At 39.1% G+C, this 25,135-nt stretch overlaps 1 protein-coding gene across 18 annotated transcripts in view; it reads right to left on the minus strand.

Annotated features, from left to right (window-relative positions):
• The window catches only part of PIGG (phosphatidylinositol glycan anchor biosynthesis class G), a 101,887-nt gene that overhangs the window by 55,086 nt on the left and 21,666 nt on the right, over positions 1-25,135 (minus strand). For 14 of the 18 annotated variants that reach the window (XR_003255524.1, XR_003255517.1, XR_003255519.1 and 11 more), the window contains 2 exons: positions 23,306-23,587; positions 8,798-9,255 (listed from right to left, as the gene is read on the minus strand). Coding sequence is in view for 11 of the 18 variants with exons in the window: in XM_026077958.1 (XP_025933743.1) it covers positions 8,798-9,255; positions 23,306-23,587 (740 nt within the window). In the remaining 7 variants the exon portion in view is untranslated. Of the gene's footprint in view, positions 1-8,797; positions 9,256-23,305; positions 23,588-23,860; positions 23,911-24,467; positions 24,675-25,135 lie in introns of those variants that run through there. The other 4 variants (XM_026078055.1, XR_003255528.1, XM_026078094.1 and 1 more) reach the window with 4 other exon arrangements.

The raw sequence follows: 25,135 nt of genomic DNA on the forward strand, positions 1-25,135 counted from the left end.
TTTTTTTTACATTTAGAAACTTATTGCATTTTGCTTATGCTACAGCATTTCATTTTTTAGCACAAGGCAGAAAAGATTTTATTACTATGGAACTAGTATAATTACCTCTTTTTAAATAACTGCACATGTATTTGTTTTGTTTAATTCTAGACATACAAAATACAACCTAGCCAAAATGGTCAGAAATACTCTTACGTAGTTTGAAACATACACAGACAAACACAAAAGCACAATACGGTTCTCTTCAACAACTACATTGCCTTGTACTGGATCAATGCACACAGGAGAGAAAGACACAGGACTTGCATCACGGCCAGGAAGAGGACAGATATGGTTGGTTTGTTTTCCCCAGTCCCAAGTAGGTAAAGACCATTCCAGAATCAACAGCATTTCATTGAGCACACTGCCAACTGGCATCTACTTAAATCTACAGTGATATCAATTAGTACTGCAAAATGTAAGAGGAATAGGTAAAGATCTGCACTTAGCCGCTACCATAGCTAGCTATGCAATTTCAGAAAGCGCACTGAAATCCAAGAGCTGATAATCCCTGCTCACCTACTGCAACTATTCCCAAAAGACTCAGAACCACTAATTTTATTAGCTTTACCATCTGTTAAGAACATCCTTTAGGCCAGGAGGGCCAAGGTCTCCATCTTCTTCTCTCTTCCATATTTCAGAATGACATGATGAAAGATCATTAACTTCAGCAAACTCACAGTGAGTCTGACCTGTATCTGAATTAACTAGCTTTATCTTTCATTTAATCAAAATTATAGCACTGAACACAGACTTATTTTCCTATCCCTAGTACATGCTTTATTTGGAGTTTGACCAATAGCTATGTCAACTATTGTGCTTGGAGAGTCACAGAGGAAAGTATATGGGGCAAAAAATTGCCCTATTAGTCCTCCCTGCAGGAAACAGACAGCTCTTAATACAACATAACAATGCTCCCAGGAGATGCACTGCTCTCTGAAGGGAAGTAGCAAAAAATGAAAGGAAAATAAGAACTAGAACACGATAGGAGATGAAACGGTGCAGTCTTGATGTTTATCCTAACTGTGGTTCTTTCTCTACAGGAATGAGAGTAGAAGCAGTGAGCGGACTGCTGCAGGAACCTGTGAAGATAGTGCATGCACCATCTCCTATTATCTACGCATAAAGAATTAATTCAGTAGCCCTTATATCTTTCAGATGAATTTTTGTGGAAAATTTTAAAAGCTTTCATGATGTATTTTCATTGGCTATTCATTGAATGAGGATGAGATAAAGCAAAGCAGGGATAAAAAAAAGCAGATCATCATCATCTTCACACATTTATCCGAAAAAGGCAATGCATTTCTGTTAAGAGACGCCCATAGGCAACTCTAACATATAACAACACAAAAGTTAAAAAAAAAATACTACTTAAAAGAAGCAATTGTTGGTGTTATACCAAGCAGGACGCTGAAGCAACATCTGAAATTTCCTTCACTGAATATCTGAAATCATAGTCTATCTTAGAAAAAAAAAAAGTTCTCAGAGGCAATTCAATGGACAGCAAGAGTATGTCTGAACTCATGCACACATTGGTCACCAAGGCATTTTATTGAATGCTAACATTATATCTATATCTAACAGGTTATATCTAACCTGTGTCCAAGCTTTTTGGTAAGTCTTCAGCAATTTCAATTTTTAATTTTCTTTTTAATTATGTAAAGCTTTTTAAAAAACTACTCACAGCTTTCATGGAGTTTGCTGAAGAAACAAATAAAAGGATTTATAGCAAGTAAAGTCAGGTCAGCATATATCACCTACAGTTTCAAAACTTTCCAGTCAAGGTCTCACAATTAGGCAGCTAAGTCCACACTAAATTAGCATGTAGTTTGCAAGGGCACTCTAGATGCTCAACACAGAGTCCAGCCATTTACAAAGTTCTAAATGACTTTGATGCCATACTTAGGAATCCAAGCACGAACATGAAATTTAGTGGGTTTTGTCAAAACCACACAATGAAAAGTGAAACACCAATAATTTCCTAGGAAAGAACCTGGAAAAGTGAGCTTCATCTATATGTTCTTATTCTAACAACTGTTTGTCTACACTTCTATACTTTTGGTGCCACAAAGAAAATAGAAGACATTTCTTTCCACTGCTTTGACTTCATCCCATCATTGCAAATACAGGTAGAATGAAAGGAATTATAAGTGCACCTATGATTCATATTTTAGGTGGGTAAAGCCTGTTCACATGTTCATTTTCTTTCTACTGATGTACAATACACAGGATTCCCATGGTACGCTACTTTTTGGGGGGTAGTTGCTTATTTAGTTTTTTAAGTATAGTATTGAAAGAAAATGTTAACATCTTCTCACACTGCTGTTTCTGGTCACTTCTCTTCAAGCTGATGCAGTCACTGATATTTCCTCTTCTGCAGTGAACCACGTAGAGGATCTGACACCTTTCCAGTGTCATCTCTGCTCCGGATTAAATGCCTAATGAAGGTAACTGAATTCCAGCTATGTAAGAAAGAAAAACCTATCTTCAGGCAAATTTAGGGAGTGCATTTTCCCTTCTATTTCTTCTAAAATCTGATTTTCTGTTCCACTTTTTCCCCACTTAAGCCTTCATTTTCTTTCCATGAAGGAATTTTGTAGCAGGTTTCACAGAATTCCTCTGCAGATGAGGCAGACCATTTCCCTAATTTCAGCACTGTTCAACTCATCCCTAATAGCTAAATTCAACATGCTGTGAGTATATTGATTTTCTGAGATTTGCTTATGGCATTCTTCTGTGCACAAACTGGCACAACAATCTCTTTGTCTCCAACAAATGAACACCTTAAGACAGAACACCTTAAGCCCTGTCCAGACAATCAAAATATTAGTCTAAAAGGTCAATATAAGAAAAAAACAGGGATGATTGTTCATCAGTTTATTCTAAAGACAAAACAGAAGGCTGGCTATGAAAAGCCTGAGCAGCTATAACTCAAACTAACAGGGTACACATGATCTCAGTAAGGTTCTAATTTCTTTTTGCTATAAATTGTGCTATTAAAACATAGCTATGCAAATACCACACATACTAAAAATAGAAAAACAATCAACCTTAACGAAGAGCAGTGCATTTTGAGAAAGCAAATAAGTGATTTATACAACTGAGCTTATCATCACCTTTTAATTTATGCTATAAGGAAAACACAACACTTTAGTCATGGTCAAAAAACTAGGGCAACAACCATCTATATGACCCTGCTCTCTGTAATGGTGTATTGGAGGTAAATGGCAGGATTTCGGTAGCAGGGGGCTACAGGTGTGACTTGTGTGAGAGGAGGCCATGAACTGCTCTGTGTCTGTCTCAGCCAGTTCCAGACAGCTCTGAAACAACCCATTGCGCACAAAAACTTCAATCAGCCAAAGAAGCATGGTATCTCTGCTCAAACATATTCAAGAAAGGGAAGTAGCTGCAAGGGGCAGGAGACACAGGAGGAGAGATGTGAGGACACACAAACAGGGGACACGAAAGGAAAGACAGAAGACAGAGGAGGAGACACATGAGAAGAGACACATAAAAGGAAACACAAGAGGAGACACAAAAAGGAGACATGAGAGGAGACACAGGAGAACACACAGAAGGGGACATATGAGGAGAAATGTGAAGAGGCATGTTTTTGGAGGAAGTGAAAGAGACATGTGGAAGGGACTTAGTGACACGGCTGGAGGGGCACTTGTGGAAGGAGGCACATCATGCCAGAGGAGGTACGCCTCTGAGGGGACTGCAGCCTTTGGGTGACCCAACACCAGAGCAGGGTATCTCCAAAGTGACTGTGGCCTGTGGGCAACCCACATCAGAACAGGTACACTCCCAAAGTATTGTAGCCATGGGGGAACCATGCTGGAAGTGGTACACTCTCAAAGAGACTGCAGCCTGCTGAGAACCTAATTCAGAGAAGGTGCACCCCAAAGGGACTGTGAAGGACCCAAGCTGGAGCAGAGATACCCCCGAAGGGACTGTGACCCATTGATAAGCCATGACAGAGCAGGTACACCCCTGAAGGGGCTGCATCTCATGAAGGACTTGTGCTGGAGCAGAGGACCAGTAGGAAGCAAGGAGCAGTGGAAGAAAAGAGCAATAAGTAAAGAGTGGCAGAAAGAAACCATTGACCCCAACCTCCTGTGCCACCCATTGCCTCCCTGAAGGGACTGGAAGAGACTGAGTGCAATGTTTGGTGACAGCAAGGTAAGTGGAAAAGTGGAAGGGGGAAGAAAAGATGTTGGCCTGAAGTTGGGTGAGAAAAGATGTTTCCCTAAGTGCTTGCTTAATTGTCTATATCTTCTTTACTTCTCAATACCCAAATCAGTAATTAAAAGTTTATATTGATTGGCAATAAATTAAATGAAGTGAAATTCCCTGAGTCAAGACTGTTTTGCCTGCAACAAATGGGGAAGCAACAAAGATGTTAAAACCTCCAAAACAAAGGAAATGCCAGCATGTTCAACAAATATGAATTTAGAGATAGTCTACAAACCAGAGGATGTGCAAAGATATAATTGCTTGGTTGGCTAAGCTCTCCAAAGTTTGTCCAATGGACCACATCAGGCCCAGCACAGACAGGATTTACCCCACCTACCTCCTACTGCTCAAATCCAAAAACAATGCATTTCAAATGCTGCTATTTGGGCAATCTTTCAAGACTGCAAAGCAACTGAAATAGGTCATGGGGGTGACATATAGTGTGGTCTTGAAAATTTCATTAAAAACACTACTTCTGTGATTTAAATCAGCATGCAGTTCCACAGCAGCCAAGTCAACCTATGTCAGGGCTTGCTGGGGTTTTGCTCTTCCTCCTGCTCCCTGAACCAGCTCAATGCAAAAGCAGCAACACCAATGGAAGGCAGAAGGCAGAAGTGGGGTAGTCCCAATTACAAATCAGCTTAGCCTGCTGCTGCACTCTAGACTGTTCTGAATTTTCAAAAAGCCCAAAAATGTAGACGTTTGAGACTCATTTTTTCTTCCTCAACCAAATTGGAATAGCACATGAGTTACTGTCAGCAACGCTGACATCAGCAGCAAGGAGAAGTGTTGATGTCTGCAGCACTTCAGAAGATGCAGATATTTCCAAGTTTTGTTTCTACAAGAATTTCAACAGCAGCAGTGCCAGCTTGCACACTCTTCCATTCCTGCATTTCCATACTACGTCAGCCTGTGCACTGTACCAGCATATCTGCCTGTGAAGCTACGTGGTAAATCAGAGGATGAACTCATACAGCTGAAAGACAACAGTTTCCCACCCCATCTTGCGTTACTTTTCCAGCTACATCAGTTCAATGATTTAGTTCATCATACTGCCAAAGTAACAGCTGTACTGCTAAAATACAGAGCCAGTGAGAAGAGGAGCATGAAAGGAGATATCTTGCTTTGCACAGCAAAGAGCTCTTTTAAATATCATTATTCCTAGATAGGCAGACAAAACCTAAGACTATAACTGTAGGAACTTTTATCTTCTGCTTGTTTCTAGGCCCAAGAAAATATACCCAATATGAGGGCATAATTAAAGGGGGAAAGTGTAGGGAGCAGTTCACCTGTAAAATCATGAAGTTTCTTGTTTGATATCTGGCTATCAGTACTTCAGCCTTACTGAAGCAGGGAGGCCAGCAGCTTTAATAATAAGGTTGTATGGATTTATAAAGGGGAAATACTACTTGACCAATATGATAGCTTTCTATGATTAAATGATTGGCTCGGTGAATGAGTGGAGAGCAGTGAAGGCTGTTCATCTCAACTTTAACAAGGCTTTCAATATTGCCTCCCATAACATCCCCAGAGGCAAACTGATAAAGTACARGCTAAATAAGTGGACACTGAGGTGGACTGAAAAACTGGCTGAACTACCAGGCTCAGAGGCTTGTGAGCAGTGGCATGAAGTCCAGATGGAGGCCTGGCGCTAGTGCTTAACACCAGGGGCAACACTGGGGCCAACACTGATCAGCAGCTTCATTAATGACCTGCATGACGGGGCAGAGGGCACCCTCGGCAAGGCACCACACAGTGCAACACCGGGAGGACTGGCTGATACACCAGAGGGCTGTGCTGCCATTCAGAGAGGGACCTCCACTGGCTGGAGAAATGGGCCAACAGGAACCTCATGAAGCTCAACAAAGGCAAATGCAAAGCCCTGCGTCCAGGGGGGAATAACCCCAGGCACCAGGACAGGCTGGAGGCCAACCTGCTGGGAGGAAGCTTGGCAAAAAAAGCCCTGGGGGTGCTGGTGGACAACAGGTTGAACATGGCCCAGCAACATGCCCTTGCAACAAAGGTGGCCTTCAGTATCCTGGGCTGCATCGAGAAAAGCGTTGCCAGCAGGTTGAGGGAGGTGATCCTTCTCCTCTACTCAGCACAACACCTGGGCAACACCTGGGGTGCTGTATCTAGTGCAGGGCTCCCCAGGACAAGGGAGACATGGACATACTGGTGCAAGTCCAGCAAATGGCAATGAGGCTGATAAAGGGATTGGAGCATGTGAGACAGAGGCTGAGACASCTGGAATTATTTAACCTGGAGAAGAGAAGGTTCAGGGAGGATCTTACCAATGTGTATAAATACATGGTTGGCAGGCAGTGGGGCAAGGGAGTAAAAAGGTGGAGCCAGACTCTTCCCAGTAGTATCCAGTGAAAGGAGAAGAGGCAGCAGGCCCCAAATGAAATACATGAAACTCCATTTAAACATAAGCAAAATACTTTTTTTCTGTGAGCGTGGCTGAATACTGGAACAGGCTGCTCAGGGAGGATGTGGAGTCTCCATCCTGAGACATTCAAAACCTGACTGGGCATGGTCCTGGGCAGCCTGCTAGAGCTAACTCTGCTTTGAGCAGGGGTGTTGGACCAGAAGATCTCCAGAGGTCCCTGCCAACCTCAACAATTCTGTGATCTCTGATTCTGTTGTTTTCAAAGATGGGTAGGAATTCTCCAAAACATGCTAACTGACAGGAACACCCCCCACCCATCCCACAAATATAGGTCTCCTCCTCTGCCCCTCCCTCTCCAGAAAAAAGAAAGAAAGCAGAACAAGTATACAAAGAATTAGATTTACTTGAGTGGTTTAGATTTACTTGAGTGGGTTCCTTGAGAACTCCTGCTAAGCAACAGTGTTAGAGGTGGGGATACAGGATTTCCATGCTTTCGCGAAAAACCAGGAAGTCCTAGAAGCACCTGCAGTAGCCACAGACTAGATTCCATCTGTGCCCTCTCCCTGAGTCCCCACAGCCCAGGGCTGGAACATGATTTGCTGGTCTATAGGCATGCCTAGCACCAGGAGTTTGCAGGTGGGAGCACATTTAGCAGAGACAGGATCTTTGGAAGTTAAGTTCAGGCATGCACGCACAATTTTTCAAAGGTTGGTAACATTTCCATGCATCAGCAAACATTCACAGGGAGACAACATGAGCAAAAGTACATTTCTGACACATATGTAACTTTTCAGCTGCCAGAATATCGAGTTCTTGTTCCATGGTATTGTGGCACTAGAACACTTCAAGGAAAAGGGTTGCCAAAATATATCCAATGAAGGCAAAACAACATGCTCAAAACTGCTGAGCCGTTTTTTTAAAGGTGTCTCAAATTCTCAGGCTGAAGAAGACATATGGCACAGAAAGTCATTGGGCAAAGAAATATTTGGAAGATGCTTGGTATTAATTTTAAAAAATCTTCCCAGTGCACAAAATCACACCTAATTCTGTATCTACAATAGGACTGTTCATGCACTGACTTAGCTTATAATGAAGGAGTTCTTTATCACACGGATTTAACTTATGGAATATGACATTCCTTCCTCAATCCCTCACCTCATCTCAAGAGGAGGGAAGCAAGGCAAAAGCTTTGGTATACAACAATTACTATAATGCCATAAATTTCCTCATATCTCACATCTTTCAGCACTCATGCCTGTCATAGCAATTAGTATTTTAACTGTGAGGCTGCTAATAAATAGCTAGTCTCATATTAGTTTATTTCATCATGTCACTACTAATGAATGATGGATGACATTTCATCCAAGCGTTGTAAGATACAGGAAAGAAATTTCTTTATCTTACATAGCAAAGCTTCCCCATCTGCAAAACCTGGACTAGTTACAAGTTGTTGTTCTCTGTCCACCAGTTGAAATAGAGGAAGACAGCTTAAATACCAAGTATTTTTTAATCACTGAATAATGGCTGCAGTCTTCATAATACTAAAATACAGTAGGAAAAGTAGAAGCCTTTTTCCAGAGTACTTCAAGATATAAGAAATTATATGTCCTTTCTCAGAAAAGTAATAGTTGATCACACTACATTTGAAAAATTCCTCCAGTTTTCCACCCACGTTAAATGCCTGTGATAGACAAGGAAGAATTCTAAGTGCAGCATCTTCTCCTGCAACCTCATAAAGTTTGGAATTAGGAGCAGAACCCGCTGCTTTAAAATTAAGGGTTTAATTCTATTAAATGATTTTTAATTTTCCAAACCAGCCACTGTTAATTTACATATGGAAAAATATTTATTTTTTGACTCTGATAAATCTATCATGATTAATTGGCATGAATTAGATAAGTCATGGTGCAGGGCTAAGATGACAATCTATTGACAGTACACAAGGATTACTCCTGTATGAAGGAGCACTGAAAAATTCCTTATGTTGCTTCACTATTTACTCCCTTGGCATGTTTATAGCACTCTCTATACTGTGTAGGGACTGTGTAGAAACAAAGACTTCACAAAACAAAACACATACAAATTTTTAAATAGGAAAGCAACTATGAACATAATAAATTGGATACCCACCTTGTCAACCAATGTCCAAAGTCTGGCCGATGAGCCCATTGGACCCCTGTCTGRTTCAGGGACCGAAGTAACCGACAACAAATAAGGATGATCCATGGACTTGCTAAGCTTATCCACTTATCAGATCCTTTTATGAATTCAGCTGAAGAAGTGACTTTTCCCAACTTTGAATCACCTGCTGCTGGTATATCAATATTCTTGCACTCATAGGCTTCCTTGACATTGTCAAAACTTTGTTTTAGAGTGATGCTATGCTGAGGGTCACCTTCCTTCAGAAGAAAATAATTTCTACAAAGTTCCTGACACAGTGCCAAACAAAGGGTATTGATAAGAAAATACCAGGTTTGATGTTCCTCTTCTATAAAGCTGCTTGCACCCAAACTCAAGACATGACCAATTGTTCCTGCCAGAATCAGTACATCTACTTCTGACCAGCTGGAATTGGACACAACTGGATTCTGCAAACAAAAAGATATATCAGTGTTGAAAGCGTGTAAAATATATCATTTGTTTAAGCATTCAAAGTGTGCTTATAGCAACTTGCTCTAAGAAAACAAAATAAACAGTGAGACAAGTTATTTTTATCTTGACAGTAGTCACCTCAATTTTTAAAAGGTTCATTTTCGATGAAAACTATTCAGTTAGCCTCACAATGTAATTATATTGTTTAAAATACATTGTGTAAACTAAGAAATCTCTCCATGAACAATCACCACAACTCTAGAGATTCAGTTTCCCTACCACCTTGTGACAAAAGGTTTGAAACAAGCTCTCTCCTTGTTGCACATCAATAGAAGTAAAAATAGAAGTCTTTCAGAAATCAGAACTTGAGATACAAATAATAGGCAATTTTCTAACAGCTTAAATATGTTCCGTCCACAACTCAGCACAGTGAGAGAGCCTTCATTACTTGAATTAACAGAAGTTATTGCAGACAGTCTGATGGCACCTCTTATCGTTGCTTAAACTTGTATGTGTACATCATCATAAAATCTGCTATAAATCTTATCCATCTATTATTTACTTCACATGCTATGTCCATCTAAAACCGCAATACGCTTTGTCTAATGTCTCCATTAGTTCAATTTCTTCCTCACAGCAACTACTTGGAACAGTTCCATCATCAGTGCCTTCAATGATACAGCTAAAAAAAGAGAGTGTAAGGGCATGTGGAACGTGAAAGCATCTGGTTCATTACGGTTATCAGGTCAGGGCCTCTTCAGTTCAAATATAGTTATATATCAGAGTTAGAATTACTTAGAATAGTAAGTAAAAGGGAAAGTGATAAAGGAAACACAGAGACACAAACCTGATAAGCAAGCGCCAAGGGAGACAATAAGGAAGACAAAACTCTTCAGCCACTAATTGATGGGCCATTAAGAAACTACAGGCATAGCTCTGAAGAGCGTCAAGCTGGACTTTGTAACTGATAAGATTGGGGGAAACAACCAAAGTGAGTATTAGGGATATTTGAGGGGGGCCTGTGGGACTATGCAAAACTTACTAAGGAATACTTAGGGGAAGGCTCAAAGGTGTGGAAAAGGGGGATGGTGAGGAACAAGGAGGGGAAAATAGAGAGGAGAAGGTTAAAAGTGGCCAGTCATGTGAAACCATATGCCTATCTGTACACTTGTCTGACTAAGCCCTGTGCCCAAACACCACAGTACATGGTATCTTCTAATTAAATCCCCTCTTAGCTATCTTTCTAGATAATATCATCCATGTGTGAGTGCTTCAGGGTCTAAGTGCCTGGGAATGGGACCATGAGCCACAGGGCTTACAGGCACGGGTGCCAGCAACCAGAGACACCAGACTGAGTAAAATCAAGTACCAGCAACTGGAGCAAGACCACAGGTCACAAGGCCCCACATCCCTGGGGTGCCAGCCACAGGAGGGCCTACATGCCAGCAGCTGGAGTGGGGACCACGGGTCATACGAGCCTTGCGTCTGGGGTGCCAGCAACTGGAGAGACTGGGATGCAAGTGAGGTCTGGGTGCCAGCTACTGGAAAAGGGCCACAGGTCACAGGGCTCATAGGTCTACGTCTCAGCAAATGGAGACACTAGAGCGCATGTGTATTTGTGAGAGGCCTGAGGGCCAGGGATTGGAGGGACCTCAGTGTGTGTATATTTTCTCCTAGTCAATTTAACCCGATGCACAAGAGTGCATATGTGTAATTCACTAACAAATTTCAAGCTAGACTAGCTGGTGAGTAAGAGGAAAAGTTGTATCTGCAAAGAATCAAAGTCTGAGCCAGAGGTGGGTAAGGGAGGCCAGGGGCCATGCATGGATATTAGGCAGGCCAAAAGCCCTTATAATATTTGAGGGATCCATGCTGGGGGGGGGGCCTTCCAAGACAAGCGTATGAGTACATGGTCCTAGCATTCGCCAGATGTGGCGGCAGCCTTCTAGCATCCCTTAACAGATGGATATCTATTTGTGAAACATTTGGGGAAAGAGAGTGGCAAAAATCATCCTTTACCATTTTCTACTCTCATTAACCTCTCTTTTATTAGGGGAGAGCAAAGAAAAGACTCTCTCTTAAACAGAAACTAATCCCTTAAACACCAGCTAAATAACAATTTAAAAGGCAAATCTGAAGTATTGCATGTAATTTTTATTTAAGAACAAAGATCTCTGAAACCATTTTCTGTTAATTTCTTTAACTATATCCTCCTATATTTCACCTTATGAAAAAGCTTTAGAAAATAGCCTTGAATATGCATACAAACAAACCTCACAGAGAACCTACGCACACCTGAATATGCACACAATGTACCATGATTCCCAAACTGTTTAAATCATTTAATTTGAAAGAATATAGAAACTCTCTAATCTTAGAGCGGGTAACAGGGAAGTGAGTATATACACATATACACTTCCCTGACCATCCAGATGCAATCCTCAAGTCTCACTTATGCTTAAGACTTACTTACAGCAACATAAGTATTTTTCCTCAACAAGCAAGATCACATAATAAGTGGAGGACCACAAACCCACTTCATATAAGAAGCTAGTTAACACTGTCTGAAATTTGGCTTTGAGGGAAACAACTTTTGCCTAATTAAGACTGCGTAAGATGAGAGTAAATGAATGGAAGAGGTGTAGTTAAAGTTGAAGTTATCACCTCTTCACATCACCTGAATTCCTTGTGCTGTTAAAGAAATACATTATACAAGAGTCACTGCACTTAAAAAAGAAAAAAAATGAGGCTACAGGCTATAATAATGAAAATAACTAAAATTTTAGCATAAGAACAGTCATCATCTGAAAAAATGCCCAAGCCTGTAATCTAAATTTATTAGCATTTGAAATTACTTAGGCATGCTAAAGATCACTCCTTTCTGTTTAACAGTCTAATCTGCAAATCAGATACCATAAAACACATTCTGAAACAGCAGTTGCTGCAGTCTGTGCAGAAACCAAAGCCAATCAAATTCACAGAGACTGAGACATGAAGAATAACTCACTAAACTAGAAAGTTTTAACTCTAGTAACTCCATCATGCTGACCTTAAAGGTCTYGGCTTACTAAATGATAAGCCAGCCTGTAAGCACCATCTGCTTGCACAAACAACAAAATCTGAGATCCTCAAAGGAGAAAGAACTGTCTTCAACACAATTCATTTGTCTTCTTTAGAAGACATAACACAAAATCTGTCTAACGGTTGTTCTCTCATATCTGATGGTTGTCAGCACCAATACAAAAACAAGTTCATTTGGCAGAACAGCAGGTTCATAAACTGCAAAATGTGCTGTATTGGCATCAGGGAATATAAAACAACTTCAGTGTTAAACATCCCAGTGTCAAAAGTCCAAATTTCAAGCCTACTTGTCTGACACTTACAATTTCAGTGAAAAGAGAAAAAACAACTTAATACTATATTCATATCAAGAGGTTTATTCCAATAGCATTTATTGATAAACTACATTTCACATCAGAGTTAATCACTTGAGCAAACCTGTGCAAACTGAAAAACTGCCCTACAAATTATAATCCCACGAGCCTTAGTGATCTACGAAATATTAGGAAACAGATTCGCCAGTTTTTTCTAAATTTACTAGTAGTCCCTCACATATGAACTGTGCCTCATTAGGAATGCCATCATTACAGTTTTTTATACAGCCTAACCTTAGATTATTTAGATTGTAGTTTTTAGGTCTGGTTTTCAGGCACAGAAGTATAGGTCCTACTCTTGATATTCACAGCTCTCTCCTTCTAGCTGCTGAACACCTCCAGCCCTCAGGAGCCTAGCAGGCATTCCAGACTTCAAATAACTTGTATGACTGGGACCAATAACACAGCAAACAAATTCAACACAGAATCTTGGACTGAGTTTTCTAAACGCCAGGCTTTCAGTTGAAGCCTATAATTTGCCAAGCCATGGTAGCTTTAATATTTGATGCACCAGCATCAGCAATTAAACAACACAGAAGTTGATCTCTTTGCCCTGTCTCTGAACTTCTCTTGCCAGCTTGGAAACAGGAGTGCCAATACATAAACAATGGAATATATGCTTCCTTGCCTGTGAAACTAACATTTTATTTACTTTGAAATTGAACCTCCTGTACTGTATCCTCCGGGTCCAATTCCAGTTATGTGTTTTCTGTAGGGTTGATAGTAAAGCTATTTTTCACAATAATTAACCATTCATATTTAATACCTTAGGAATTTTACATGATTAATTTTCAGATGAAAAGCATACTTTATTTTTCTTGCCTACAATCCCCCAAAATTTAAACCACTATCAATATTTTTACCAATTTTGATACTGGGGCTTCCTGCATCATCTTGATTTCCAACAACAATAACCTTCATATGACAGAATACTATAGATCACTTTTGTGCCTGATAAATTTTCACAGTAGTTTGAGGTCATTTTTGAAAGCTACCCAGTCAAGGTATCACCTTTTATTTTAAAGTCAAAATTTGAAAAAATATTGTTAAGTACAATTGTATATATATATGTTTTTTCCATTAAATCTGATAAACAATACATTATAGAGAAGAAAAAATAAAAACATTTTAAAATACAATGCCAAACAGAAAAGGAGACATTTTATTTAAGTAACAAAAAAATCACTACAATTGTGCATAGTAAAACTTCTGACAAGCTATATTTGACAAGCTTTAACTTTTTAGTTGTCATTTTCAAAAAACTACTAATTCTGATTTTTTCTATCAGAAATAAGAAAAAAGGTTGCAACTGGTAGTAGTAAATACTGTACTAAGAAAACTATCAAGCAATTAGCGTGAAGCTATGCACAAAAAGTTAACATTTTTGAAGATCTGCCGGAATTCATAAAGGACTGCAGAACTATTTAAAGCTTGAAGTGTCATCAAAGGAAGGGACGGGTGCTGTTAGAAACATAGTAATCAGAACCTATAAATAACAGTCAGGAAGCAGATGCTAACACTGCCTGCAGCATCATGGTCTTCAGAAAATTCATGAACGTGGTAATCAGCTTCTATATTCAGTCACAGTGAAAAAGCAGCCATAMAAATGAGAAGCACTTCAGAGAAAACTCTCTAAAGATGTGAACGGAAACAATTAAAAAAAAAGCTCTAAAGCCATTAGCAGGAGAGTTTATCTTAATAACATTTTAAAATACCTGCATTTTTATACATAGCATAAGCTTAGAAGAGGCTTTTAGCTTTTTTAACTGACAAGACCCTGATTCAGGATCTACTTCTGATATCAGAAGTGTGGGACTTCAGAGCTCCTTTAGATATGGAGTATCTATGCAGATTCACGTTGTAGAGATGCACAAGTCATGGACACTTGGATCCAGGGACGTTTTAGGATAATACTTATAAATCACATGGGAGACCCTTCAAGATCAAAATGGAACATATACAGACATTCAGTTTCTCCCCAAAAGCCCAGGGATACTATTGGAAAAGAGGAAGGAAGATGGGACATGAGAGTGTGTGAATTATACTGCTTGTACTCCAGCTACCAGTAAATAATCTCTCTCATCCACATTGTAGGCATCTCCAAACTATTCCCTGTTCCCTTTCACATTTTCCAAGCTCTACCTTCATATAAACAGTTATCTGAAAGCAATCACCATTTCCATATACTTCCGCAACAATCTTGGGGCTGGTAAAAATGTAAATCAAGTCCAGGTCACTGCCTGCACACATGCAAGGAATGGAGGCACTTAGTAACTAAACCTAAAACATATTTCAGYCTTGCTCTGGAACCTGAACAAGAACAGCAAAGCTTATTTCAGAGATGAGATATATATCCAGCAATCCAGTCATCCACAGAATATGATGAAGCTTGGATGATGAAAACGAATTCCTACAGGTTTGGATACAAATTCATGTGTGCCACAGCCAGAATTATTATTGCCTACACTCCCCAAGACATATTTCAGCTTCCCACGCTTTCAGAAATTCATCAGGTAGGAATATGAACACAGACAGCCCTGGAATAGAGCATCTGGTACTTCTTATTTATATCTGCCCAAGCCTCAGGGAAAAAAAAAAAAAAATCTTGAAGGCATTGCTGAAAACCTCCTCATTCATGGATTATCAACTTGAAGCAGCTGAGATCATCTGCTAGCATGCGCTGAGCTGCCAGCTAAGTAAAACTCTAGAAGATGATCAGGATGCACCAACTCCAGAGATTCCCCCAACTTTCCAGTCCAAACAGAAAACACTTGATAACTGTTCCACTACAGCAAAATGCAGATATTTTAAAATGTGACATGAAAATAAGCATCTTCACATTCAAGAARCACTAACCAATCCCTTTTATAAATGATAGAGTTGTTGCAAATGACATGAAATTTCATTTGTGAATAAAGGTTTTTTTCCCTTCTTAAGCTCCAGGGAGGCCTCAATAACTGGTACCAAAGTGGAAAGGCAAACAAACTGCTGCTGAAACTTTCTTCTTCAAGCAACAGAGGACAGGGTTTATAGCCCTAACATCAATGAGCAAGAAAGCTGCTGTGCTGTAGTCATAAGTACCATGCGGGGTGCTGGAGGCAAAGATATGAAGGATACAATATCCCAGATATCACTTCTAATCAACCAGTTTGTCTATTTTCATTCAATTTGTCCACAAAGGCAGATGTATGGAGAATGCAGGGGTGAGGGAGGAAGACAGCTCAAATAGGAGGGGTAGATAAACACTTTCTCACACATACTCTTGTCCACATTCCCCGGGCATAGCAGACCAGGTGGAATCATAAGAGATGGCCAACAGTTTAGTCATGGAAGTCGCATTTCCACTGTGATGTTCCTCAGAATGATTAATTGCAAATGTGGAAGAGCACAGATAACACTGGTGCCTCTTTTTCTGTATTCCCTGAGGGAATTATTTGCCTCCATCAGGGAGCTAGCAATGAATTCCCTTCATAAGGAAAGGCTTTCTACTAACTCAAGTTTTGAAACCAGGAGACATTCTGAAATTGCTGCTGTGATCACTGGCAGGGCATTTGTACTAGCAATATATAAGACACCTGCAGGAAGTTATTCACACCAGCAACTGTCTCTCACCAACTTGGAGGAAAATGTGCCAAGAACAGATGGGAATGAAACCCTAAGAGTCAGGCCAAATTAAAAGGGCAGAGTTCGTACCTGCCAAACAATATTTGGAAACTTCCTATTCTAAATTTATAGTAATAGCCAACAGCATCTTCCTAGATTCCACTCTGTGTTCTAGTAGGAAATGATTCTGCCTGGGCCATATAAAGTGTCAAAGAAGCTAAAGCATGTGCTATGGCATGGCAGAACAACCTGATACAATTTCCAGTGAAGTGATACCACTGACCACCAGCCCTRCAAAGTCTGGCACAACAAATTTAAGACTTTATGAACCATTTTGAACTGAAATTTGGGAGAACTAGACAACTACGATGCAACAAATGCATACTCTTATACAACCCACAAGCATCAAAAGTGAATGTACCTTATATTTGGACTTGGATAGTACAAAACAAACCAAAAATCCCTACAAAGAAAAGCTATTTGGGCATCTGGAACACAGGATGAATGTTTCTTCTTGTCTTAGATCATGAGCGGAGAGAGCTAGCTCAAAACAGATCCCAGAAAGAGAAGCTTAAAAAAAATGCAAGGGAGGGTAAGGCACTGACAGAAAAGCCAGTTAATGCTGGGGGAGGGGGCAAATGCAGAAGCTGCAGAAGACCACAGTCTGTGAAACCTCAAGAAATCTGAGTCAAATGTGCTTCAAAGGAGGACTCAAGGAGCTCTCTAAAGCTTACTGGGTAAAGGAAGATACCAAAAAGTAATGGGGAGAAAGATTTACACTGTGTTCACTTACTCCTTCTTTGATCATCTCAGGCTCACATCAGTTCTAGTGCTAGTGTATAGAGTATGAAGCTGAAGAGCCATCGCTGGTGTGACGTCTGAACTGAGAGATCTGCTTWTTTCCTGTTCACGACGGGTTTCTAAGGAGGAGCTTTAGGGAGATGCGATGATCCCCAGATAGTTCCCAAAGGAGACAGATGTAGGAGAGGAGAACACAATACATAGGAATATAAACCACCTGGCCAAGGCAAGGCCTTCTTCAATAAACGTCAACCATGTGCTATTTCTGTCCATTTCAGGCATACATTTGGAATGGTCAGCTGATGTGCGCTCAGAGTGACCAGTGAAACACAAGTCCCCAAGAAAATGTAAACCTTTGCAAATTACAAGAAAAACCACCATTTAAACCCAAACAGCTATGAGAATGTTATCACATATGATGGATAAATTAAACACTGGGGGAAGAAAAAAAAAAAAAGGAAGATTGCAACAGGCTGCCCAGAGGCAGAGAGCTCAAAAAGGAGCAGTCAAAACTATAGAAGAAATAATATGGTGTTGCAGCCCCCAAAGTCAACTTAGCAGAGGGAAGGCATATTAAGAAAATTAATGCATTTCAAAAGCAAAGAAAAAAAATGCACAGTAGAAGACAGACCAAAATACAGCAAAATGACAGAATGAAAAAAGGAACAGGAGCTGCCCTACTAAAGAGTTAAAAGGCTTTCCCAGAGAACATATTATGTAACCAAATAAACAAAAACCTTAAAACCCAACTTAGGCAGAGGCTGGTTGAAAGTAGAGAGCTTTCCATAACATTTCCAGCCCTCATGTCGCATGCTGAATATGAAGAAGGGTATGTACACAAATATCAGAAAACACAGCAGATCATCTTATGTTCTACAAGTATACACACACACAGAGCACAAACCTGTATGTAGCCTATCCTTTTAATACACAGAAGACAACGCTTTGCACCTACTTCAAGCTCTGATCTTAGACATGCAAATTGTCAACTATTCTAAGTAATCCAGATAAGAGCATCAACCTAAAACCCTGACATAATATAATTATTTATTGGACCAACTGAAAACACTATTAATGTAAATAGATGCAATCTACACCTGTGTTCCGCACCTTCCTCACAAATTTTCAAGCAGTTTCTGGGAAAATACAAGGCTTACAACATGTGCTGTGACCAAACTTTTGGATGCTACTTAACATCTTGAAATTTATTTTTGTGCATTCTTCCTGAACTCCTGACTTCCTTCAAAGGAGGTTTTAATTTTTTTTTTTCTGCTAAGTAATCACAACAACATAAGTATGTTTGCTGAGGTATATATATATATTTTTTTAACAAAACTAAATCAGTAGAATACCTCTGATTTGCAGTGGTATGCAAGAACTGGAAGATGGCTGCAAACCAAAAAGAAGGTTTTTTTCTGATATTATGATACTAATCTCAGCTCACTCCACCAGGACAATTTTTGCTGTCTCATAAAAGCCCCATCTGTGGTAACAGGACCTCACCTAATTGGAATCCAGACACATTCTAATGACTCTTTAAAATAAAAGAAGCTTTGAAGTTTTGAGAAGGAAGTTGTATGACACTCTGCATCATTTACCATTCACCCAGTTGCCTTTCCAACAGATACTAAACCAGTGTTTCCTAGTTCCATGATAAAAGTTCAATTTTAAGGCACACACACAAGGAGCAAAAAAACTCCTGACAGTTTAACTCAGTTCTCTGAACTATCTGGATTTATATAGAAGTTAAACAACATTATTGCCTAAGTTCTCCACAATTTACATCTTCAGGTATTTTCAAGAAACCATTCCTTAAAGATGTTCTACCAGTCTTAAAATTCTAAGCAGCAGAAGTTTTCTGCAATTCTGAAGCTAGAAGAATCTCTGCTACAAATGCCCTGCTCTACACTGAACTAGATAGTTGGAGGATGAGGGAAGACAGAGGGGTTTTATCTCGACCTAGATTAGCTCAGTAAAGACACRCATTTTAGAAAACTGTGTGTTCCCTAAATGCCCATACGCATAATCAGTCTACTAACTCATGATGTCTTTAAATTAAAGTCTTAATCTATTTTGACAATCACTGCATATATGCAGTTTGTCCTTACACTTTTTCACCTAAGAGGCTGGCTGAATCTTCTACATTGTTCTGTTTTGCTTCTGGAACAGCAGAGGGGCCTTTGGCATCTGATATTTTCTTTAATCTCAATGCCTCCTCCCCACACAGGATTCTGTACCAAAAATATAATACGAGTCAGTTCAGATAAGAGCAATAGCATCTTCAGAGTAGCTTTAGGGAGAAAGGGTAATTTTATCCTTGGGGAAGACATGTAGTCTGAGTCTGATAGTAATGCTTTGAGTTTGTACCACTTATCCCTGGAAAGGGCCAGCTTTCTTGCCTCAATCACTTCAGCTAAGAACAAGGGAGATTCAACAAAATATGGCTATAAGTTAAGGAACCACAAGATCCACATCCAATGGATCCACATCCATCCACAACCACTATATACAACAGCAAGCAATGATGCTAGAAGAGTAACCCTTATGAAAACACAATGTGCTACAAGAGAAGCTAGATAAATGGTAATGTTGCTCAAAACTAAGATAATCAGAAAGGAAGCCTAAAGCCCTGGTATTCTTTTCTGCAGGTAGAACAGAGTACCTCATCCACTTGGTGAGATCCCTAAGTTTTTGAAGGTGGTATACACTGTATATGGCAACGCAACTTCACGCTGCTAAAGAGCAAAAAGACATCTGCAAGAATGAGCAATGAGATCACCTTTGAGAACTGTAGTTAAAAAGAATATTTAATAGTTGGAGGATTACTTTTAAATCTTTCATGACTCCGAAAGAATATCAGACAGTGGCACAGGGCACTGTGACTTCAAAAACAGTACTCAAAACTTCTGGAGTTGAGCTTTGCCACATTTGGAGCAAGGAGATACAAATGGAACAAGTTTAGAGACAGCAGATTAATTTAGTTTTAGAGTTACCTAAGACTAGACTGAAGTAGTTAGAATAAAATGAAGATAGCAACACTGCCTCCTCCCAAACTCCAGAAGGGGAAGGAGAAAAGACAAACAAAACCAGTCTTTGTAAAGATGGCAAAGAAAAAGAAAAGAACAAGTTACAGTACACTACCTCTGATATAGAAACAAACAGAGCTGTGCTTAACCACCCCAAATGGAGCAAATTCCCTGTTCAAAAAGAAACATAAAATATCTCGCAAATGGAGCTTTTAAGAAGTCTCATTTAGGCCCCTAAAGGCAAATCTGGAAACACAACAGATAACAGTAGCAGAAGGAAAAGCCAGCAGCAATTCAAGGATCTCATGTGCTGACAGGTAGAAATGCTCAGCTAAGAGATCCACTGAAACCTGGTTTCATCTATGCCTCCTGCAGTTAAAACCTTGTTGAGCTTTTCAGAAACATATAGTTAAACTAATTAAATTGAATTACTGAAATAACGCATAGCAGGAATAAATGTAACATACAGAACATACTGAAAGGTGGCAGGCACTGAGGCAAGTATATGCATAAAAGTAGATGACACAGCTAAGAAAGTTGATACACTTCAGTGTTTATGAGCCTATCTGAATAAAAGTCAAACAAAGATGATTATCCTCATTCATCATCTTTTTACGGAAGAAAAAATGTCAGCCAAAAAGTAAAACTTTCCAAATTAAAGGTTTTTGCACTTGCCATCAGTAAGTTCCCCTCTTTCAAGCTTACAAATGTCAGCACAGCACTGCTTAAGAATTTTCAGTATTTCTGTTTTCAAATAGCTAAAATTTGAAGGAATTTTAACACCCATGAGACGGGGCAGACTAATTCTCTCAGCTGACCTCTCAGGTATAATGCAGTCAGAAGCACTATATGCATTATCTGAAGCTAATTGTCCTTTATCTTTAATGAGACTAAGGATAAGTGCCAATAATGCCCACTATAATATACATACAGTGTATATATATATATATATATATATATATACACACACACACAGTAGCAGTTGTCGTAGAAAATTACTCATCTCAGACTGGACAACCAAATGCCATGTAACAGAGATTTCTCGTCATGCACAGACTGAATTACTTTGAGACTATGGTATTAGAGGCAAAAGCTATAATCTATTGCCATTCTTCTCAACTTCATCTAAGTGGAAGGTCTGTAAGTTTTATGCAGGCCATTTTTAGGTTCCTAATGTTAAAATCAGAGAAATCAGTAGCCAGTAAAATGAGAAATGAGCTTGTCTTCCATAGTTGTGTTTAATATTGCACAGCAAGTAAATGTTAAGTTTCTACAGAATACATGGGATCGTTAACTATTATTTTAAAACCATTTGCTTTTATTTTTTTTACTAAGAATAATTTCTATCTCAATTACAGTAAAATACAAAAAACTATATAAAACCTAAGTAGAACAGTTCAGAAATGACAGAGGTGAACTGAGGCCATTGAAAGACCAACATGTCCTTATGGACTTGGAATAGTAACAAAYTGTAGAACCGGACATCTCATTCAGCTGATCTCTCTATTTACATTGCTTATTTTTACTTTCTCCTCCCATCTGCCTTAAAAAAATCCACAAATATAATCAGGTTTGCTTGCTAAACTTTAATACTAGCTTGAAATAAAATACTAGCTTTTCAGTACCAAAAGCAAACCATGAAAATCACTCTGATGAAGATGGTTTTGTTAGCATTTATACCCAAGTCAAAACTTCTTTCCCTAATATCATTAGGCAGAAGGGATACTTGCCTTGTTTCTGTATTTTAGTCTGTGTAAAGGACTAATTGACGCATCTAAATCTTATGTTGCCGATGAAGATAAGCATAAGAATGAAAGACCACGTTTTATTTACAATTCCTTTTTTAATCAATTTTAATACTGAAGTGAATTATACTGAAGAAAACTGGGAGAAAAAGGGGGGAAAAAAGCTGTCTTTAGGAGTGAATGGCATTAATTTTAGTTCAAGGTTTCTTTCAGCATTTCCAAGAAGGAATGATACAAATCCAGAATTTACATAAACAAAATGAGAAACTACAATGGTATAACTTCAATAATAAACATAAGCAGTCTTACTTAAAAGGATTTACATTATACAGTTAAGCTCAGGAATGATAAAATATAGTTGCATAGAGACCAAATATTAAGCTCCACTCAGGAGTAGTGAGTTTTTTCAATTAAATTAAATAGGGCTGTTATTAAATGGTTCTGTGAGTCTGTAATTTTGCTTTTTAGCTTGAAGAAATATGTCATCATCTCATTAATGCAATGTGCTTGCCACATATTGCTACACACTAAGAAAAATGTTCTAAAGCCACAAATCCTATTCAGACTAACCCAGACTGACTAAGGACAATACTGCCTACTGGGTGCACAACTGAACAGAGTAACAGCATTAAAGTTCCTGAATTTCAGAGACCTTTGAAAGATATGACTAAGGAGCATCAGAAAGAACAGCTAGAATTTGATTACATGGTGTGAATGACAGTTCTTGGCATATTAAGTTTCACACTGAAAGAAGAATAAGATATTACAAATTTTATTTCCTTGGAATTACCTGAATTCTGCTCAATAAAACAATACAACTCATGAAGCACGTTAAGAAGGAAACTACTCATACAGCTGAAAACATTTCTGAGCACTCCAAAGACTCTAACAAACTCAGTTTCTTAACTGCTTTTTTCTGGTAAGAAGAGACAGCCTATTTTTATTCTCTCTTTTACAGTTCAAAACAGTTTTAGAAACACCTTGAGAATTTCAACAGAAGAGTACTGGCAAAGTCTTTTCTTACTCAGAGCATTAATGGCTTTGGTATTTGGGAAAGGACAGAGCATTATTAACGCATGCTGTTGTAAAATATCACACATCTTGTACTAGTTGCAATTGTGAAACATCACTGCATAAAAACGTAAAATTAGTATACAGTATGGTTGTTTCTGATCTAGTAGAAACAATTGCAAAATAAATTACACTAAACAGAAAATTTCTTAAAGTAATGTGAAAACAAGCACTCCTATGATCTTCATTATAGCTAGCAGTATTACGCCATAGTGAACATATCACACTGCAACTACACTTGTTAAGCAATTCAGATTACATTACAAAGTCTTTCAACACACAGAGCCAAAACTTTTATAAAACTTTCCTGGAAAGTATGCCATAAAGAGCAAACCATTTTAAACCATACTTAATGCACRCTCTCACCTTCACTGGAACTCTGGAACTCTCAAGGATCTTTCCAATGGCAGATAAAATTCCACACATCAGTGCAGAAATCAGCACCATCACCCCAACTGCTGTTAGCCAAGACATACTGCAGAAATAGCATAAACTTTCTGCTGATGTGCATACAATGACGTGAACCGCACAGAGCATTAGACACATCAAGTAAAACAGCAGAGAGAACAGTGGAGGGGAGAGGGGCACTTCAAATTCTGCCCGGCTGCTCAGAGCTTTTGGAGTGATGAGCAGAAGCAGAAACAGAACCTAGAAAAAAAAAGAGAGACAATATTTAAAGACCTGGGATCGGCTAAGGCATATAGTAAGAATTCACAAACACACACAAAAACACTGTTGTCATCCATGTCACGCTGCTAGTACACATATATCACAAAAGAAAAGAAAAAAAACTGTGAAGAACTATGTTGGACATTTTGATCCCAGTGAGGTATTACCATATAAACGGAGAACCAAAGATTGTATTTTTATTTATTAGTTTAAGGGCTCAGACACGCAAGTTACCAGGTTTTAATGAATTACCATGTGCCTCCTGACCCGCTGTAATCAATCACATGCACAATCTTCATTCCCTGCAAACGTAAGAACATTAACTCTCAGTATCACAACAGCTCCTAAGCAAACAAATTCAACCTCTTATTAGCATCAGGCCAAAAGTTACACATGTGCTCTACCAATGGTTGCTTCTCTCACAAGATACATGTACACAGAGCTCTCACTGAACTAAACGGCTTCCCAGGCCAGGGAAAATTCTCATGCCATCACGCATGCACGCCATTTTTGGAGCTTATGAATTCTTTGTATTATTTCTTGTCCTCCTCCTCCTCCTCTTAAATTGCTTTATTGGTTTTACTTTTTCAGAGCTAATTCTTTGCTCTAACCCACACACAGATCAGGCAGAATTCCAAGTTTCCTCTCAGATAACTGTAGCAGTAGAGATGAATACTTAATATGAATAATTTCTGTTACCCATGCACAACCTTTATGAACAAAGAGATAATTCAGCCACATTCTAAGATTTTTTGCAAGGTGTACAAATTGAGCTAGGATTAAACCAAGTTCAATCTGCTTGGCAGGGCAAAATTAAATGAAATCAAGATAAAAATAACTACATCACACTACCACCAACCTGTAATCTTGCACTTTGACCTGTCAAGACCTCTGTCATGTAGTACAGTAAAATACAGTAAAATAGACCCCCCAAAATGCCAGTGCATTCCAGTTGTAATCCTTCTACTCCATAATATACTTTGCACAATTCACATGGTTATGAAAATATGAGGTTCCAGGGTATCAAACCAGCTTGAGTTTTACTTTTTTCTTTTTAATACAGCATCTATGAATAAAAACAGCACTCATGATAGGAAAATGCACAAATTGTAGTTATCTATAAAATCTAAATTCAGCCCCTTTGGGCAACACTCTATGGATACATACTTTTATTATTTATCAATTCATTCCTCAGAAGTATTCTTCTCATTTAACATACTGAACAAATTGTATTTAGAGAACTGCGTAGTTTGAAGCCGCCCGTGAGATCCCCCTCCCTTACTTCTCCAATGAGGCTTAAAAATACGTAGTATCAAGACAAAAGAGGATTTTGGAAAGCAAGGCAGTGTGAGTGCCACACTGGAGAAAACAAACAAACAAAAAATATTTCCAGCACTTCTGTAGAGAGTCATCAAGAGATGCTGAGCAAGCTCTTGTGTGACCGACCAACAACCCCTACAATGGGAGAAGGCTCGGAGGGCGAGCTGCCCGTGAAGCTCAGGAACGGTGTAGGATGCGGCTGGCTAA

This window comes from Apteryx rowi, unplaced genomic scaffold (genome assembly GCF_003343035.1).
Source record: "Apteryx rowi isolate R43461 unplaced genomic scaffold, aptRow1 scaffold_113, whole genome shotgun sequence".
In the NCBI taxonomy this organism is placed as follows: domain Eukaryota; kingdom Metazoa; phylum Chordata; class Aves; order Apterygiformes; family Apterygidae; genus Apteryx; species Apteryx rowi.